Below are 15,099 nucleotides of genomic sequence, written 5' to 3'. Positions count from 1 at the left end.
ACTCCCTGCCACAGGCTACATGTGACTTGGAATGAGTTTCACATTTTGAAAACGTGCATATAATTGAGGGATCGTGCTGGTGGGCGTGGGGGCCGGGACCATGTATGGATTGTCTAAACAAATACGTATTTCGCTGTTATAAATCAAATCCCAATTATTATTGCGTGGACGTGGTCCGTCAATTATTATTGTGTGTATCATGGTCTACACACTATTAAATAATATATTTTCAATACACGAATAATGTATTTTTAGTATATTAAAAATATATTTTTTATTATAATCTACATAATAATTTGTCGTGGTCCAGAACGTAAAACACATTATTTTAACTCCTAAAATACATTATTTTAACACTTAAATTAATATAATCTAGGTTTGACTATTATTCATTTAAAAATGTTATTCTTTCCTAATGGTATAATAATGTTGTTAATTGGATTACAATCTTATAAATTAATCTACATTTGACTATTTTGTGCAACCAATATTTTATTAGTATGTCATTAAGATTTTTTTTTAAATTTTTTTTAAAAGAGTTATTATAGAAGAAAAAGTAATGAGTCAAAGAAATGAATACATTTCATTTTGCCATTTTTATTTGTTAATAATCTAGGTTAGGTTGAAGAGGATGGAAATCTGTAATATTTTGAAAGAGATAGAAATATGCAATTCAAACCCAAATTTACTATCTAAATTGAGGCATAATTTATCACCCAATATGCAATTACATAATCAACTCCATTTTGATCTATCTATTGAGTTAAAAGCTAGTTTGTTGCGGGGACTTCTTGGATGGCCGAGTCCAATATCGTACCATTCAAGTGTGACGTTGACTGTTATGCAAGTTAATGAAATAAAGTTACGCTTTGACTACCACAAGTTATAACTTGGGTCAAGTTCATTCGATGTGACACATTAAAGTTAACCAATTTAAAAGTCTTATAATATTTGACATGACAATTGCTACCTTGAAGGGGGGAAATAGACTTTTTAACAAATCAAAATGAAAAATACTTGTTGGACTCTCATTTTATACTCTAACTTTTACTACCTCTCATAAGTTCTTGATGTAGACACTCAACCCACATGATGAAAATAACCAAGGTAAATTTGGGAGATGAAAATATTAAAACTTTTATAGATAATATTGGTGTTGTATATGGATGAGGTTTCCTTATAAATACTTACTATTATTTCTATGTAGTAGCATCATCCAAGTTCACATTTAAGTAAAAGAACTTAATGGCTTCATCACCCCCACAACTAGCATGGCAAGAGAGCTCCCTAAGCCTTCAAGAACTAACCAAAGTGCCTATTCTTGCCATCCCAAATCGCTATATTTGTGTTAATCAAGAACCCACAATTTCCTCTCCTAACTCCAACCCATCAATCCCCACCATTGATCTCCAAACTTTACTCATGGAAGAAACCAAAGATCTTGGGTTAGAGAAGCTAAACTCAGCTTGCAAAGACTGGGGCATATTTCAGGTTCTTTTGTTTTTCTTTTTTCTATCAAGAAATTTTTTTTTTTTTTCTTGGTTAGATAAGAAAAGCTTCATGAGAAACATTCATGAGAATAGAGATACAATATAATATCTCACTTCAATTTACAGCTTGTGAATCATGGAGTCAACCCTTCACTGTTGGAAAAACTTAGGAATGGAATTGAAGAATTTTACAGCCTTCCATTAGAAGAAAAATTGGTATACAAACTCAGGCCTGGAGAAGTTGAAGGCTATGGCCAAACCATTATCCACTTTGAAGGTCAAAAAGTTGACTGGGCTGATAGGTTTTACATGATCACCAACCCTATTTACAGAAGGAAGCCTCATCTACTTCCTAAGCTCCCTTCATTACTCAGGTAATCAATTCAACTAAGGGTGTGTTTGGTTCCCACAAATGGATGTGAATCAAATACTTGGTCATGATAATAGGTTTTGGTAAAAGTATTTTGCATGTTTGGTAGTAGGGTGAAATTGAAATGATTACCTGTTTGGTTATGTATGACCCTGGGAATAAATATTTTAAAAATATAAAAATAAAAAATAAAACAAATTGATCCTAATATAATGACATCCAAAATACCAATATGAACAAAACAAAAATCTAAAATCACTAATTCAAACTTAAAAATCATATTAGGAATAAGATGGTGGTACCATTAATTAGGGAATGATATTTTTAATTAAAGGGGTAATCAAAACTCATAGTGTATTTTAAAAAATTATCAACCAAACACTAAAAATAATTTTGATTCTCATTATTGGTTTGTAAATCAATGAACCAAACACACCCTAAGAAATATAACAACATCCGATTCTTTTGAATAATTTTCTTAAGTTTAATGAAAAATGGAGGTAACATTTTTGTATATATGTAGGCATAAGCTTGAGATAAGCCTACATCGTTTCGATTGAAACCATATTATTTTAGTCAAAACATGCATGATTTTGGACTAAATACGCAAGAATTCCTTTGAAAAACATATATAAACATTTTTTAGAAAAAAAAAAAAAAAAAAAACTTAGCACACAGTATTTTAGGTAGATATACATGATTTATTTATTCAAACTTTTATTTATTTACATAAATATAATGTCACCACCTTTTTTTCTTTTAAGTTAAAATCTTCATCCATTCACTTTTTATAAAAACGAACAACAAACTACATCTGTTCAAAAAATGTGACGGCATTTCTATAAATAACTTGAACTTTAGAATACAACTATCAACACTTACATACAACTATAAAGTGCAACTAAGTATAGATAAACAGATAGCCTCAGTGGAGGCGGTATTGACTCTTTTTTAATTGCTTTAACAGGTTGAGAAAAATATAAATGAATAGATACTACAATATAATAGAATCAGTAGTACTCAAAAAAATAAAGTGCAACTAAGCAAAACTATAGAGTCAATCAGTTCACTGCACTAATACATATGACGAATAGACTTTATGGTGTTGGCATTTGAACTATACACTATAGCGTTAATAATTATACTTTAATGTTTGAGTTATCTACAAAATTAATATTGCATGTTTTCCTCATTATTTAAAACTTTTAGATCATTCCATATTGATAGCTCTGATTGATTTCTACTATCTCTCCTATAGCAATAGTCCTATTTGATCCAAATCATATATATATATATATATATATATATATATATATATATATATATATATATATATATATATTCTCACATGATATATATTCATATTTATATTAAATCTATAATTATTGTTTATTTTGATTCTTGAATAGCTAGCTAATTGATGTAAAAAAAAAAAATGTCTTCAAGATTTTTTTTTTTTTTATAAATTTTGTTTTGTTTTGTTTTTATTTAACATAGGGAGGCCCTAGAAGCTTACATCTTGCAATTGCAAGATCTTTCAAGAACACTTCTAGGGTTTATTGCTCAAACATTAAAGATTGGCAAGACAGAAATGGAAGATATGGCAGAGGATGGGATGCAATCCATGAGGATGACTTATTATCCGCCGTGTCCTAAACCGGAGCTGGTGACCGGAATTACGCCGCACTCCGATGCCACCTTGATCACCATCCTCCACCAGGTTAACGGCGTTGATGGGTTGCAGGTCAAAACTGACGATGGGAATTGGATCCCGGTGGAGCTCCACCCTGATGCCTTTGTTGTCAATATTGGAGACATTCTAGAGGTTTTCTATACTTCTTTACACTTATTTGTTTTTTGTTATATCATTAATTTATTGATCTAATTGTTTGCACTTTTCAGCTTTCGAATAGGCAAGTCTTCAATTAAGGGTAGGTTTACAAAATCTTGAAAATGACTTAGGTCCTGTTTGGTAAAATAATTAGAATATCACTTAATTTTAACTTATTTGACTACTATTAACTGTTTGACTTGGTTAAACAATCAATATGAGTGTTTGATTCTTTTTGTAACAACTTATTGCTCCAAAATGCTAAAATTCAAAAGCTGTTCAAAGTAGCTTTTTCGATCAACTTTTTTAGACAGTTATTTTGTATGGAATCAGCTAACAACTAACAGCTAATTACCAAACACTTTTTTACAATTAGCTAATAATATCAACTAGTTTAGTCAAACCCACTAATACAATTAGCTAACAGTCATTTATCAAACACTCCTTTAGTGAAGTGATCTTTTGGATTTTTAAATATTTGGCTACTAATAGAAAATAAAAATTGACTCATTTTATCAAAAATGTCATATGAAATTGTTATTTGAAGGATATTTTTGAATTTCTATCTCAATGCATGCTCAGTTCTCTATTTATTTGAGTGGTCTCAAATGGGTGTGTTGGTCTGCTATATATTTGGTTATTATACTGGACTAGGCTAGTCCGGTTATTTTGTTGTTGTTGATGGATGATTATTATTATTGTTATGGTTGTTGTTATTGTTGTTGTTAATTTCACGAAAGTTTACTAATATAATATTCTACTGCACCAAGAAATAATTTTTGGCGGCAAATATGATTTCTGGAAAAATAAAATCAATCCGCCATCAATGAAGATTCTCAAGTTTTTATGGATTGATCAATGGCTATCCATTAAGATAACCAATTCATTTTAGGTGATCAAATATCTTAAAAATTGAATGATCTACGAATCATATATATATAAATGTGCTAACTCAATCATATACTATATACTACTAATTATTATAAATATTCCATATATGTATAGGATAGGACGTCGAATCTTTTCCCCTTCTCCTAAATATTGACTATTGAATCTGTAAGCTAAACTCGTACGGGAGCAACGTTGAATATTAATATTAATCTTTGTGTGATATAGAGGTTTGGTTATATGTGTGCAGATATTCAGCAACGGTTTATATAAAAGCATTGAGCATAGAGTGATGGTGAATTTGATTAAAGAAAGGATCTCCATCGCCATGTTTTTTAACCCAAAGATGGAGGCTGAGATTGGACCCTCACCCTGCTTAACAAACCACCAAAACCCACCAGCTTTCAAGAGAATGAAAATGGAGGAATATGTGAAAGAATTCTTCTCACGCAAACTAGATGGCAAGTCCGTTCTTCATCGAATGAGGATAACGTAACTAAGCAAATTTGTTTAAGGATTATTAGCATCTTGTTTATATTATGTGGTTTGATGTTTCAATTTCAAGCTAGAAATAATCGATATGTGAATATGTATGTCTTCCTGCTGTTCGAATGCTTTTGCTAGTTCTTGCATGTGAAGAAATATAGGACTGTATTGTTGGTGATGGGGATGATATGTATATTTTGTATTGAAGCTTTATTATAAAATGATAGTCTATCTTGAACTAATAAAATGTAAGATTTTGGTAGGATGTCTTTTGGTAGGAGTCAAGAAAATTTTTGTTGGGTGGCCAGAATTATAGCAAAAAATTAAAATGTCAATCAACATGACTACGGATTATACATGATATCATATTATATATACTATACATAATTATATTATGTATTATTGATAATAAATTTTAATGATACTTTATGTAACAATTGATATCCATATTAATCGGTATTACATAATTTTCACATGATACAAAATATATACAATAATAATCTTGTTTGTCACAATTTTATCAAATAAAAATTATCAATTATTTTTTGGCAACATTTTTATAACTTATATTCATTTTACTATTAACTTAACATTTCAAAATTTGAGGAATGAGAACAAAATTCAAAATCATGAATTAAAGAATAAATATTAACACTAGTTTTTCAAATTTCAAAACTAATCTTAATGGGGGATTGTTGGCGATACATTCAAAGGAGAAAAGGTTTCCTATTCTTCATACGCCTATGTTGGAAAATTCATTTAGGGTGTGTTTGGAAACCTGGAAAATGAGTTCTGGAAATCATTTTCCAAGTTTTCATTGTTGGGATGTGCTTGGAAAATCAAGTCAACGGAAATCATTTTCCATTGACTTTGGAAAATAAGCTTGTTTTGGAGGAAAATGACTTCCCCTTTTTTTTGGGGGGAAGTCATTTTCCAACTTTTACACCAACATCATCAACATTATACCACCACCATCACCACCACTACTGCCGCCGCCACCACCACTATATCACCGCCACCACCGCCACCACACCACCACCACTACCACCATCAACATCATACCACCACCACCACCACCGCTACCACTACCACCACCACCACCACTATATCACCGCTACCACTACCACCACCACCACCACTATATCACCGCCACCACCGCCACCACACCACCACCACTACCACCATCAACATCATACCACCACCACCACCACCGCTGCCACTACCACCACCACCACCGTACCACCGCAACCATCGTTGCCGCCACCACCACCACCATAGCACCGCCACCACACCACCATCACTACCACCATCGTCGTCACCACTACCACCACCATCACTACCACCACCATACCACCGCAACCACCGTCGCCGCCACCACCACCACTACCACTATCGCCGCCGCCGCCGCCACCACCACCATAACACCTCAACCACCGTCGTCGCCGCCACCACCACCATACCACCGCAACCACCGCCACCACCACCATACCACCGCCACCACACCACCACCATCACACCACCACCACTACCACCACCACCACCGTCGCCGCCACTACCACCACCATACCACCGCAACCACCGTCGTCGCCGCCACCACCACCGCCACCACCACCATACCACCGCCACCACCACCATCACACCACCGCCGTCGCCACCACCACCATACCACCGCAACCACACCACCACCACCATCACACCACCACCACTACCACCGCCACCACCACCATACCACTACAACCACCGTCGCCGCCACCACCACCACCATACCACCGCCACTGCCACCACCACCACCACCATACCACCGCAACCACCACCACCATCACACCACCGACGCCGCCACCACCACGACCATACCACCGCCCCCGCCACCACCACCATACCACAGCAACCACCGCCGCCGCCGCCACCACTATACTACCGCAACCACCATCGTCGCCGCCACCACCACCACCATACCACCGCAACCACTGCCGCCGCCACCACCACCATACTACCGCAACCACCATCGTCGCCGCCACCACCACCACCATACCACCGCAACCACACCATCACCACCACCACCACTGCTACCACCGTCATACCACCACCAGTTATTATTATTATTATTATTATTATTATTATTATTATTATTATTATTATTATTATTATTATTATATAACAAATAACACCACCACCACCACCACCACAATATTTTTGATATATTATTAGTTATTTTTTATTATATTTAAAATTATTATTATATTATTATACATGTTGTAATATTCTAAATAAAATAATTAAAATATTTAATTATACAATTCTACTCATTTTCCAGAAAATGAACCAAACACACAAAAACAGTTTTCCAAAATGCAACCAAACACTGGAAAGGAAAATATTTTCCGGAAAATGACTCATTTTCCAGAAAACATTCTCCAGAAGTCATTTTCCTGCTTTCCAAACGGACCCTTAATGGGAAAAAGCTATAATTTTGGTCCACATTTTCCCTTCGTAGTAATGGTCATGCAATCGGTTGCCCATGCCCACACATTCAAAACTCTTCCCCTTATTTTGCATTTAATCTGTGGCTGGAGGAAGGGAAGATGTTATATTAAATAGTATATAAGTAGCCTTCACTTCCATTTTCAAGTGCAGCAATTCTCTACAGAGCCTTTTCTCTCATATCGCTTTTATATCCCTGAATCTGAGCAATAGACAGGTTCGTCTACGTTTAAGCTGCTGCAAGCTTAACGTGGTTATTCTGTGTTGCCTATTGACAGTGTACCAGTTTATTTTGACTGCATTGTCACTGGACAAATAACACTTTTAAGGTAATGTTATTATAATACAGCACAAACTCCCTTACAGTCATACACCTGAATTTGTCCTTCTTTCCTAAAAGGTTGTCAGCCCTTGTGTTGACGTTGCTTATATTATCGAACAAGAAGGTTGCCTGAGGAGTTGAGTATGTCGTAGAGAGAGAGGAAAAAAAAAGTAAAAGAGAAAAGTAAATGAGAGGTTAGATTTTGATTTGTAGTGTAAGGTAGAAGATAAGAGATTTGATGAAAAACTTAAGGTTTTGGTCCTACTTTATGCTACTATTTCTAAGAGAAATGGTAGCAGAAAGCAAAAGAATTATTTTTTAAGGCTAACTTCTTGCGACTGTTTCTAGTAGAAACAGTTGAAGAAAGTCTTACCTTTTTTCTTTTTTTTTTTTTTTTTTTTTTTTTTTTAATTTTTTTAATACGCACTTTCTACGAGGAATGGTCACAAAATGTAAAAGGGTTTTTTTCTTTTAAAACCGCGTCCCTTTTAATTAACAAAGACGTGGTTAATCAATTATTTACGGAAGAAATAAAGGTCAAATAGGTCACTGAACTGCACATTAAGTTGCAATTAGGCCAACGAACTAAAAAAAAATGTAATTGGGTTCCTGAACTACACAAATTCATGGAATTAAGTCTAAAATGACCTGTTTACCTGATATTTTGCTGACGTGGTGGTTGCGGATTTTCAAAATAATTTTAAAAATGATTTTAAACAAAAAATTAATTAAAAAATTATAATTAAAAAAAAAAGAACGGCTTCGTCTCCAGCCGCCCTTCGTCTCCATGGCCAAGGAGACGAAGGGATCGGACCTTCGTCTCCTGGCCATGGAGACGAAGGTTTTCTTTTTTTTTAAAAAAAAAAAATTTTTGTTTAAAATTATTTTAAAAATTCGCAACCTACATGGCAGGTAAACATGTTATTTTAGACCTAATTGCATTAATTTTTGTTGTTCAGGGATCTAATTGTATCTTTTTTGAGTTCGATGGCTTAATTGTAGTTTGGTGTGCAGTTCAGTAGCCTATTTGACCCTTATTCCTTTACGGAATTGTCACTGGCAATATTTTTTTTAAGAATATACAACCCTTCCTTTAAGAAGGATCGGATAGCGAAAATTCAGTCTCTTATGTTCTTTTTTGTACTAGTGGTTGGAGAAAAGTTATCCATAAATACATAATAATCAAGTATTACAAGATACACAATTGTAATTAAAGAAGTAATTATAGAAACATCATCGTATTTTTTAAGAAATTACTTGACATTATGTTTGAAGAATGTTTCCAGATGTACAATTAGTAATTATCCACAAATGCACAATTATCGATTACAAGATGAACACTCGTAATAACAAAAATGTTATAGTATTTTTCTTTAATTTTCTGCCATTGATCATGTATCTTAGATAGATGAATGAAATTTGTTTACAATTCTTAGTGATTCTAATGGGATCCTGTCAAGGCGACTTGAAGTTTTGAACCTTTGAATCCATGCGGTCATGCATGTGGTCATGTGGACCTCTCCTTTTAGCTTGCCTAGGCTACTTGAATTATTCATAAAATAAGTTTATTTCATATATTTTGTAAATGTCTATATAACTTAGGGACCTAGGGGGATTTTACAGGTTTCATAAATGGAATGTGGAATATATCAAAGAACTAGTTAGCTGTTATAACGCTCATCACAAGTTGTATAAATCAGGCGGTGGCAGCTTCTCCATCAATAATCACTCTTTCATAAACAACTTCCACCGCCACACAGTATATATATATATATATATATATATATATATATATATATATATATATATATATATATATATATATATATATATAAAAGGACGATTAAGTGCAGCCATGTTGTTAGGTATGGTCATATGGTCAATTACAGACCATTAGATTTGATAAAACCAATGAATCACATTAATCAAGATTCTTCCAGTATTTTCGCGTACGTTCTCCTACCCAGCGAACTGCAAGGATAAACTCGTCATAGGGCACCGGAATAAGGGAAATCATATTGTTGTGTGTTTTATTTGTGTAATTGGTGCATTATTATCCTTACTCTGGTGTATTTGTAGATTCCCATTGGGGCCAAGTACAGGTGCGGCAACGTCTTCCCGTGTGGTTAGTGCAGCCGCACCAATTGTTATACAAATATATACCATTCATGTTATGAAATGCACAGCAAAAAAATACACAAATTAAGTATGCATCACCAAAAATGCGCAATTAAATATGAATAAATACACCATACAGTGTTCGGGAATACACTATTGATGTGTTTCACCGTGGTGTGCTTTATTACACTATTAGTGCATGCTGTCAACACTGTTAGTGTATTCTGGAACCCGGCCGCTATAAAAATAGCCACTGTATTTACCATAACACCCCACTTACCAAAATGCGCGAAAATCCTCAGAATTAGTCACTGCCGTTAGATTAAAGTTATTCAATAACACAGATACGACCACACCGCCACACCTAATGACATAACCACATATGAATGTTCTTTTATATATATATATATATATATATATATATATATATATATATATATATATATATATATATATATATATATATATAGACACACACACACTATAATAATAATAATAATAATAATAACCCAACGGGTAGTTCAAATGGCAAATGAGCTCTCCTTGTGAGGGAGGGGATAATTGGAGTTCGATTACCACAAGTGACGATTTCCCTTGGGCCATTAATCGGGTGTATCTGGACCGTTAAACGGACAACGAAAAATCCGAACCACCTCGTGGTTTACACCAAAAAAAATAATAATAATACAAATGTAAAACACTTTGATAAGTTTGATATTTATATTTTAGGAAATAACTAACATATAATTTCAATATATAATGTTTATATATTATTATTATTGAAGAAAATAAAAAAAATATATGGTGGATGCATGTGCATGGTAACAATAGTGGAAAAGATAACGAAAATTATAACGGTAGGGGTATGTTTGTCCAAAATATTGTATAGTACATACACCTTTTATCACATAATGTATAAAAAAATGTAACAATAAAACGGACATAAATGAAGGGTATAAGATTCATTCACACTTATTATGTTTTTTTTATACTAGTTCAAATGCAGCGCCCTAATCTCGTCTGGCGGTGTGGATTGCACAATTTGGTATGCACAAATGCACCACAAAATGTTTAAAAATGCACCGGGATGAAATGCACAAATTCACCATAAAATACACAACTCTGGGACGTGCGGTTATGCACCATTTGGTATGCATAAATGCACCACGTGTTTAGAAAATCTACACCAACTTTACTATGCAAATTTGAACACTCAAATTTGCACTTCTTAAAAGTTTTCAAGAATGAACATTTTTTTTTTGAAAGCAAAACATCGAGCAATATTATTACTAAAGATGCGGCAAAATAAAGTCAGGTGGGACAGAATCCCAATACATCGTGGCCTGAGCCGATATGGTCGAAGCTAAATTATGAGCAATAACGTTTAAATTCCTAGGTACTAAGAATATAGTACTACTAGAAAAAGTAGCCATGGTAGCTCTGCAGTCATCAATCACAACGCCAACATATGATCAAAGAGTAGAGGTTAGCTTGGTAATGTAACTCTGTAGGATTGCACAGTCCGTGAAAAGTGTAACAGCCGTAATGTCAGGAGCCTTGAGCCAAGACAACGCTTCCTTACAGGCCAGTGCCTCAGCGGTAAGAGCATTTTCACAGCTTGGTAGTACACCGTTCATAGCTGCTACGAAAGCGTCCCCATCCGCTAGCAACACTGCTCCGCACGTCGCTGCTCCTGAATCTGGATCGTATGAGGCATCGAAGAAGCAACGTAGTCCTGTAATGGTTGGGGGGTGCTGCTGTTGCTGTGATGGAGCCGTGGCATGCTGGCCCGCTGAAGTCCACGCCGTTACCGTCGCCATAGCAGCTCTCCATACGTGATTCGGCATACGTAAATAGGCCTCCCAGACTGCCGTGTTTCTCGCACTCCATAAGTGATAAAGAACTGCAGCAACTTTAAATATTGTCATCAACTTCACTTTGCAACTTAAAACAATATATTATGCACTTTATAACAACTAAAAGTCTATTCCTAGATAACTTTTAAAAATCAATAAAAAGCTAAATTTTAAATCGAAATCGTAAGTCATAAACCATAAGCAGTAAAAAGTGAACCCCTAAACCATGTAAAGCAAAAATCACTCAGTCATACATTCTAACATCCAAACTCTAAGTGCAGTGCACTTTCGCATGTAAGGATGCATGGGAGAACATGTTCTCATGTAAAAACTTATGACTGATCTGATCCATCCATTTGGGTAGATCAATTGTTGACGTTAATTAGTTGAAAAATAAATTGAAAAGGGGCGAAGCTCATTTTAAAAATATTACAAATTTAAGAGTTTGTAATAATTACATTCAAAAAAAAAAAAAAGAGTTTGTAATAATTATAAAATTGACCCTTAGATTTTTAATAAACTCTCAACCATATTATATATATATATATATATATATATATATATATATATATATATATATATATATATATATATATATATATATATATTTTGATAGGGATATACCCCCGGGCTCCGGGCCATGCAACTGGCAATCGGCTGTACGCCCGGGTTCGGGTAAAACGCGCACACCTGGCCCCGCGCGACCGTCCGACGGGCCGACCAAGGGCGCTCGTCCCGACCGTGCCCCTTCCTGGGCGCAGGTCAATGCTCGACCCGACCGATCGGTCCGTGTCGGTCGGATCCGGTCTGGTTATTGGCCCTTAAACCCATAAAATGTCAGGCTTTGGGCGCCGCGTGGCGGCCAGCTTTCGGCCCCACCAGTGTCCGGTGCAAGCCCGCCATGCCGAGAGCCCCGAGATGCCTTCTACCCCCCCTATATAAAGCGCATTAAATGCAGCTTGAAAGGGACTTTTGGCGAAGAGGTTAAGCCGGAGCTTCCCGACCACACGTTAGGAACCCGAGAGTTAACCCCTAGTCTGTATACGTACTGTAACCGGTATATACTATATCATTTTGGCGCCGTCCATGGGGATCGAACTGAAAGTCACCCGGCAACAGTAAAACCGATCCCTTTGAATATGTTTCCATTCATGGATTTCCACAACGATGCGGAAGCTGAGGAGAGCACTTCTGACCTCCGCTTACAGATGAATCCACGAGTGGATCTCAATACACCACCGGGAAGGGGACCGACTCCGGATCCTGTCAACTTCATGCAACCAGGGCTGGCATTCCCGGCCATGGCGGGACAGATGCCATTCCAGTACCCGGTGTACCCCGCTGGGATATTTGACCCAACCTTCCCGTACTGGCAAAGCCCCCAACGGTTCTTCGGAGCTCAATATCAGTACCTCGCGGCATCGGGCCCATAGCAACCGTACGTGCCGATGCCAGTACCGAATACGCCCGAACACAACCAGTCAGAGGCATCAGCGTCGGCGGCGGCCCCCGAGCTCTGCCGCGCCCAATTCGAGTGATGCCACGCCCGTTCAAGGCTTGGACCGGCGGGCGCACCCGAGCAGAGGGCTAAGGAATTCCCTGCGAGAACCAGCGCGTTCGTACGCCTTCAACTGTTAGTACACCACCGGGTCGGAGCCCGACAGGTGATGGAGGAATCTGTAAACGCCCCGCTTACCGGCCAAAGAGAGGGGTCGGGCGAGGCCAGTAGTTGCAGATCCAGAAGGCTGGCAAGACGAGCTGTTGACCGTGATGATCCACAGAACGAAGCAAAAGGATTGCTACGTCAAGTCCCGGAAGAATTCAACAAGTGGAAACAAGAGCACGGCCATCGGTCGGCTGAACCCGAAGCACCACTATTACGCAATCCGTTCACAGCTGACATTATGAGCCTGCCGTAACCCCATGACTTGCGCATCCCGGGGAACAAGGGTTACGACGGGAAGACCGACCCGGAAGCCCACATCAACTCCTACTACGGTAACATGCTGATGATGGGAGTGACCGATGCAGTAATGTGTCGGGCCTTCTATTCGACCTTGACCGGGAGGGCGGCAGATTGGTTTAAAACACTGGAACCCGGATCGATCGCATGCTTTGCCGAATTCGCGAAGAAATTCGTGCACAAGTTCGCGACGTCTAAGGAGGTGCGAAAGCACTTCACGTACCTTGAGAAGGCTAAGCAGCTGGAAGGCGAATCTTTGATAGACTTCTTAGTTAAGTGGAAGGCTGGGATCGGGAAAGTTGAGCCGCTGGACGACCGTACGGCGATAAATGTACTCCACTCCAACCTACGAGCGGGAGCCTTGTACCAAGAATTCTTCCTGCACCCACCGACCACATATGACGAAGCCATCTGTCGGGTCACCGACTATGCCAATGCTGGCAAATTGAACTTGGCTAAACGGCAGCAGGAGGCCGGGGGTAGCAGAAAGCCGCAGGGCCGTCAGGAAGGAGGTCGGCAGAATGATAGATCCGGCAGAGGTCGGGGTATGTTGCCCGACTTCACGCCGTTAAACAGACCAGCAGTTGACGTCCTCCGGTTTACACAATCGTGCAATATGATCTCGCTTTCGGAGCCTCAGAGAGAGGGTCGTGATAAGCAAAGTATTACGTCTATCATCGCAGTAAGGGACACGAAACAGAGGATTGCACCACCCTACGACAAGTGATAGAGGATTTGCTACAATCAGGCAAACTCACTGAGTTTACCGCAAAGAAGGAAGAAAAGAAATCTTCCTGGAAGAACTCCTTCAAAAAATCGAATAAGAACAAGATGGATAAGGACCACGATCGGAATCCCGATCCACACACGCCATCAGGAAAGTAGGTCATTCATGTCATATTCAGGGGCCCCGACGGAGGTCTGGGGTCCCGAGAACGACTCCCGGTCGGACTCATAGGGTCAGAAACCGGGGAGAAAAAGCAGAGGCGTTGGTGGTCACGATCGATATCATGGGAACGGATGTGCACCAGGTCATGATAGACACGGGCAGTTGTGTGAACGTCTTGTATATAGATGTTTTTCAAAAACTCAAGCTTGACCTGATCGAGCTTACCCCGATCGGAATCCCTCTGTCTGGTTTTACTGGCGACACCATCCATCCTGAAGGAAAGATAGCACTACCAGTAGAGATCGGCAGTCTCTCTCGGGTTGTAAAAACCGTGATGGAATTTATCGTCGTTAACCTGCAATGCGTCCATAACGCCATCCTAGGGCGACCGACAACTGTTTCGAT

At 37.9% G+C, this 15,099-nt stretch overlaps 2 protein-coding genes across 2 annotated transcripts; both read left to right on the top strand.

Annotated features, from left to right (window-relative positions):
- Positions 1 to 1,236: 1,236 nt before the first annotated feature.
- On the top strand, positions 1,237 to 5,316 carry LOC109158571 (codeine O-demethylase-like). The gene is made up of 4 exons (XM_019306460.1): positions 1,237 to 1,491; positions 1,617 to 1,864; positions 3,358 to 3,685; positions 4,830 to 5,316. The coding sequence occupies exons 1-4, from the start codon at positions 1,246 to 1,248 to the stop codon at positions 5,073 to 5,075; spliced, it is 1,068 nt and encodes a 355-aa protein (XP_019162005.1). The 5' UTR covers positions 1,237 to 1,245; the 3' UTR covers positions 5,076 to 5,316.
- An 8,529-nt stretch (positions 5,317 to 13,845) lies between these two features.
- LOC109158579 lies at positions 13,846 to 14,532 on the top strand. The gene has a single exon (XM_019306465.1). It carries the CDS (start codon positions 13,846 to 13,848, stop codon positions 14,530 to 14,532), a length of 687 nt encoding a protein of 228 aa, XP_019162010.1.
- The last annotated feature ends 567 nt before the right edge of the window (positions 14,533 to 15,099 follow it).

This window comes from Ipomoea nil, unplaced genomic scaffold (genome assembly GCF_001879475.1).
Source record: "Ipomoea nil cultivar Tokyo-kokei standard unplaced genomic scaffold, Asagao_1.1 scaffold2823, whole genome shotgun sequence".
NCBI classification, from domain to species: domain Eukaryota; kingdom Viridiplantae; phylum Streptophyta; class Magnoliopsida; order Solanales; family Convolvulaceae; genus Ipomoea; species Ipomoea nil.
Note: the sequence above shows the minus strand (reverse complement) of the source record. Positions and strands in the feature narration are given on the sequence as shown.

What these genes read in the sequence shown, in the direction of transcription:
- LOC109158571 (XM_019306460.1), top strand. Translation starts at nt 1,246, where the DNA reads ATGGCTTCATCACCCCCACAACTAGCATGGCAAGAGAGCTCCCTAAGC. An exon ending in AAGACTGGGGCATATTTCAG is followed by an intron (nt 1,492 to 1,616) that starts GTTCTTTTGTTT and finishes TTCAATTTACAG; the next exon opens with CTTGTGAATCATGGAGTCAA. An exon ending in ATATTGGAGACATTCTAGAG is followed by an intron (nt 3,686 to 4,829) that starts GTTTTCTATACT and finishes ATATGTGTGCAG; the next exon opens with ATATTCAGCAACGGTTTATA.
- LOC109158579 (XM_019306465.1), top strand. Translation starts at nt 13,846, where the DNA reads ATGCTGATGATGGGAGTGACCGATGCAGTAATGTGTCGGGCCTTCTAT.